The following is a 5,579-nucleotide window of genomic DNA, read 5'->3' as shown; positions in this document are numbered from 1 at the left end:
GTTCTTGGCTCCTCTGCATATCCTACTCAGTCTTGATGCTCTTCTTTCTTTCCTTCCAATTGTAGAACTTCCACTGGGCCAGCTTTCCCATGGTTCTGAATGATAGCTGTTTTGTCTTATAGTTGGTATTTTCAGTGTTGTTGTGGGAGGCAGCACGCACAGGTCTGTACCTTACGCCGCCATCTTGGTTCTCCTGTAATATAATTTGATATCTGGTATTCTGATTCCTCTAATTTTGTTATTCTTAAAATTGCTGTGGCTATTTAGGGTCTCTTTTGGTTCTGTATAAATTTTTGATATATTTATTCTAGATCTGTGAAATATGCTCATGGTATTTTAAAAGGGATGTGTTGGAATCTATAGATTGCTGTGGGTAATATGGACATTTTAATGATGTTAATTTTTCCAACCCATAAACATGGTATATACTTCCACCTGTTTTTATCTTCTTGTGTTTCTTTTTTCAGTGTCTGTAGTTTCCCAAGTACAGGTCTTTTATCTTTTTGGTTAAGTTTATTCCGAGGTATCTTATTTTGTTGCTGTTGTTGCAGTGGTAAATGGAGAGTGTTGGTTTTTAGTTTCTCTGAGAGTTCATTATTGGTATACTAGAGGCCCGGTGCATGAAATTCATGTACTTGGTGGGGTGGGGGGGTGTTCCTCAGCCCGGCCTGTGTCCTTTTGCAGTCAGACATCCTTAGCACTGCTGTGGAAGCAGGAGAGGCTCCCGCCACAGCCACTGCACTCGCCAGCCGTGAGCCCAGCTCAGGGCTTCTGGCTGAGCCATGCTCCGTGTGTGGGAGCACACTGATCACCAGGGGGCAGCTCCTTCATTAAGCATCTGCCCCCTGGTGGTCAGTGGGCGTTATAGTGACCGGTTGTTCTGCAGTTCAGTCAATTTGCATATTAGCCTTTTATTATGTAGGATAAAAATGCTATTGATTTCGGGATGTTAAATTTGTATTCTGCTACTTTGCTAAATTATTTATTAAATCTAGTAGTTTTTTTGGTGGAGTCTTTAGGATTTTCTATATACAATATCAAGTCATCTGTGAATAATAACAGTTTTACTTCCCACTTTCCAATTTGAATGCCTTTTCTTTTTTCTTTTTGTCTGCTTGCTGTGGCTAGAACTTCCAGCACTATGTAGAATAAGAGTGGTGAAAACAGGCATCCCTGTCTTGTAACTGTTCTTAAGAGAAATGCTTTTAGTTTTTGCCCACTGAGTATGATTTTGGCTATAGGTTTTTCATATATGACCTTTATTATGTTGAGGTATGTTCCCTCTATTCCCACTTTGCTAAGAGTTTTTATCAAAAATGGGTGCTGGATTTTGTCGGGTGGAGAACTGAAGTTTTGTTTGAAAACAGAAACATTTTTTTCCATGAACTGAGGTTTTACTATACAATGACGTATCACTTCACACCTGCCAGAATGGCTACCATCAATAAATCAACAAATGACAAGTGCTGGCAAGGATGTGGAGATAAGAGAACCCTAGTACACTGCTGGTGGGAATACATACTGATGCAGCTACTGTGCCACACCGACCAGGCATTGTGATTCTCTCATTATTGATGTTTCTACCTCTCTCTCCCTCTTCTTCTTTCTTCTTTCTTTTTAAGGTATTTTTTAAAAATTATATGAAGAGTAGCCCTGACCGGTTTGGCTCAGTGGATAGAGCGTCAGCCTGTGGACTGAAAGGTCCTGGGTTCGATTCCAGTCAAGGGCATGTACCTTGGTGTGGGCACATCCCCAGTAGGGAGTGTGCGGGAGGCAGCTGGTCGATGTTTCTCTCTCATCGATGTTTCTAACTCTCTATCCCTCTCCCTTCCTCTCTGTAAAAAAAATCAATAAAATATAATTTTTAAAAAAAATTATATGAAGAGTAAATTACTATAAATGCAAATATTGTATGTTTTTTACTGCAAATAATCAGCAATTTTAAATATAATTATTTGGAATTTTAAATTTGAACATCTATTTGTAGGAGCTCTGCCAGTGCCGACCTGGGGAAGGAAATTGTTCCTGCTGCAAGGAATGTATGCTGTGTCTTGGGACCCTCTGGGATGAGTGCTGTGATTGTGTTGGTAAGTTGACATGAAGTAAAGTTTCTTAATATTTCTTATCTGAGAGTCCTGACTGCAAGCAATTTTAAAGAACATAAATGTATAGACTAGGGTGTGAATAAGATATAATAGGTAGCCCTTGCTAGTGTGGTTCAGTTGGTTGCGCATCGTTGTATGCACCAAAAGGTCAGAGCACATGCCCAGGTTGCAGGCTCAATCCCCAATGATGAGGGGCTTGCAGGAGACAGTCATTCAATGTTTCTCTCTCTCATTGATGTTTCTCTCTACCTCTCCCTTCCTCTCTCTCTCAAATCAATAAAAACATTTTTTTTAAAAACATAATACGTATATAGAACATTATTTTATATTTGCTTTATTAGATGGTATTTACATATAGGGTGGGGCAAAAGTAGGTTTACAGTTGTGAGTACATAAGAGTTTATTTTTGTATTTTATTATATTATTTTCCATATGAACACCTGTAAACCTTCTTTTGCCTTACCCTGTTTATCTGTATTTTTATAGAAAATGGTCTTAGAGGAAATTAAAAGTTTATTCTTAGGAAGTAGGAATGGAGGAAAAATGGGATTTTTTTTACTTTTTAATTGTTTTACACTGTTGAATTTTTATAAGAAGCATGTCTTATAGTTGTAAATAAAAAATAAGTACTTAACATGTTAAAAAATATAGATTATCTTCCTTTATATAAGATTTCACTAAAAGATCCTTCAGAAACTAAAATCTGTTTTTAAGGTTTTCTGAGGAACAGTGTAGTGTATTAAATAAAAAAATAGCAAGTTGCAAAAGTGTGTTTATGGAATGCTATCATTTTTAGGTTTGTTTGTTTGTGTGTTTGTTTGTTTGTTTTAGAAAGTGAGGAAGGGATGGAGAGATAGAAACATCGATTGGCTGCCTCCTGTATGCCCCTACTGGGGATCGCGCTCACAACCCGGACATGTGCCCTAACAAGGAATCAAACCAGGGACCTCTTGTTCATGGATCAATGCTCAACTACTGAACCACACTGGCCGGGCACCATTTGTGTTTTAGAAAGAAAACTTAACATAGGCTGTTGCTAGAGAAATACTCATCCTCCTCTCTCTGGTCAATTAATTCTTTTCTGTCCTTAAAACTGAAGTTCAGGTGTCTCCTTGTCTCAGGAACCTTCCTCATTTGACAGAGTTGGATCCTCTGTGCTCTTCAGATTGCTTCTGTTATGTGATGTTGTACGTGCTACTGTAATTGTTATTTTGCCTGTCCTTTCTAATAGAATATAAACTTTTTAAGAACAGGGATGGTGTCATATTGACACCAAATTAATCTTGTAAAATTAATGTCTATTTTTATGAAAGTGGGATATACGTACATATTTTAGATATATGCATACAATGCCAAAGTAAGCCTGTGTCATGCTTCTTTTTCCAGTCCTTTGATCCTGTGCCAGAGACAACCACTTTCATCTTTTCAGTATTGTATTTGTTCTATAATTCTAAATAATATCCTTATGTTGTTTTCGTGATTCTTTGATGTTAGAAACTATTGGCTTCTTATTATGGTAGATGATGATTTAACTCTCTTCATCGTTTATCTTTCCAATATATTTTTATCACTACTTCTAGTTAAATCAGTAATTTAACAACCCATTGAGTAAAATAGTATTACATATTAGTTTGATACATAATGGTGTAAACACTGATTTATTAAATGAATAATCCTAGTATTTGTCTTTTTGTATTGGAATATACATACTGAGAGATTGCCTTTTCTTTCAGGCTTTGTATTAATGTTTAAAATTTTGACGTATATTTTTAATTTCCAAGAGCCCTTCTGTGAATGTCCCTTTTGGGGAACATACTGTTCTTGTGTTATATATCTTTCTGGGACTAATAATTACAGAGTTTTGTTGTTAAAGTTTTTCCTTCTACTCTTTGCCCTATTTCCATTTTCTCAAATGTCTGGTGATCCTGGGCCATCTATTCATATGTAAAACTTAATCCCTTTTTAAAAAAATTTGCTTCCCAAATTTGGGTGTCATCCTTGCACAGGGGCCATACTAATCTTCTCTGTATCATTCCAATTTTAGTGTATGAGCTGCCGAAGTGAGCACAGGCTTAGTTACTTAGGGCGTGGAGTCTAGTTTGCCTCATTCTCAGGTGAGTGGAGGATGCGCTGGCTTGTTCACGGAGGAGCCCTCTCCATCTCACTGTCTATAGATCATTCCCTTCATGGTTGTGCAGCTTTTTTAGAGGACCAGTGAGTTTCTTGCCTGGGGTGGAACTGGCGTGATTTGGCTGGCTGCAAATGTTCTGGGTTTCTGAGGGACCATGTCAGCATACTGTCATTTACTCTTCTGTTTCTTTTCGTCCTCATCTCCACTCTCTAGTTCAGGGCTTCTTTGGTTTAATTTTTGTAAAGAATAGCCCTCTCATCTCTTGTAGTTGTGGAGAAGGGAGACAGGGTCGTGGAAGCATAACTATTCTCAAATAAGCTTGCCTCTGCAATAATCCCTGGTGTCTCCAGCTCCTGAGTCTTCCCAGAAGTCTGGCTGCATTTGCCTGGGAAGTCCCTGCTGATCTGAACCCGTTACATTTCATTCTTATGTTCTTCCAAGGTGGAGTTGGTGTTTCAGTTTGTTCTTCCTCACTGTTTCGTAGTGAATTCTGAGAGAACCAGGACAGAAGTGTCTTTTCCTCTGTGGTTTTAGATTAATCTTGGTATTTCTAACAGCTAGTATAGTATCTAGCACATAAAAGGTACTCCAGCACATAGAAGTGTTTTATGACTGTTAATAAATGAATTCTTAATGAGTTATTCTCCCAAGATGAACAGTTTATTCTATGCATTTGATGGCTATAATTATTTTTTATTATGTCAGGTCAACTAAAAGAAGCTTTGAATTATTTTACATCAATAAATGTAAGTTAATTTAATATGTACAATGAAAGCAAAAAAGGAAATGAGCATATTAACCCCTAATATGCATATGTAAGCATTTAATTTAAACATGCATGCCAAACACACAAGTGCATTGCACTTATAGCATTGCTAAAATAACGTGTGTGTGTGTGTGTGTGTGTGTGTGTGTGTTGTGTGTGTGTATTTTAACCATCGCACAGTGATAACAGTGCCATTCAACTTCTAGGAAAGGAGGTCTGTAATTCTTCTACTGAGTAAGAATAATTACACATGCTCATATCTCTACAATTTTTTTTAAATATATTTTACTGATTTTTTTATAGAGAGGAAGGGAGAGAGAGAGAGAGCCAGAAACATCGACGAGAGAGAAACATCGATCAGCTGCCTCCCGCACATCTACAATTTTAGAAGCAACTTGTGTTTTTCTGGGCTAGCTACCATTAAAAAAAATTATTGTCCTTTAAGGATTGAATACCAGTTTTAAATTTTGAGTGAGTTTATAATGTAACTTAATCTTTCATTTTAAATTCAGTTAATCTTTCTATTTTCTAGGATAAAATGTAGATATTTCAGTTTCTTTTCTACAACAATACTCTT

At 37.0% G+C, this 5,579-nt stretch overlaps 1 protein-coding gene across 1 annotated transcript in view; it reads left to right on the top strand.

Annotated features, from left to right (window-relative positions):
- Window positions 1–5,579, top strand: part of TWSG1 (twisted gastrulation BMP signaling modulator 1) — a 33,117-nt gene that overhangs the window by 17,422 nt on the left and 10,116 nt on the right. Inside the window, exon 3 of the mRNA XM_006763274.2 lies at window positions 1,988–2,087. Coding sequence (XP_006763337.1) covers window positions 1,988–2,087 — 100 coding nt within the window. The remainder of the gene's footprint in view (window positions 1–1,987; window positions 2,088–5,579) is intronic.

The sequence above is a fragment of the Myotis davidii genome, unplaced genomic scaffold (assembly GCF_000327345.1).
Source record: "Myotis davidii unplaced genomic scaffold, ASM32734v1 scaffold78, whole genome shotgun sequence".
Classification (NCBI taxonomy): Eukaryota; Metazoa; Chordata; class Mammalia; order Chiroptera; family Vespertilionidae; genus Myotis; species Myotis davidii.
The sequence above is the reverse complement of the archived record's forward strand: the minus strand, read 5'-3'. Positions and strand labels throughout refer to the sequence as shown.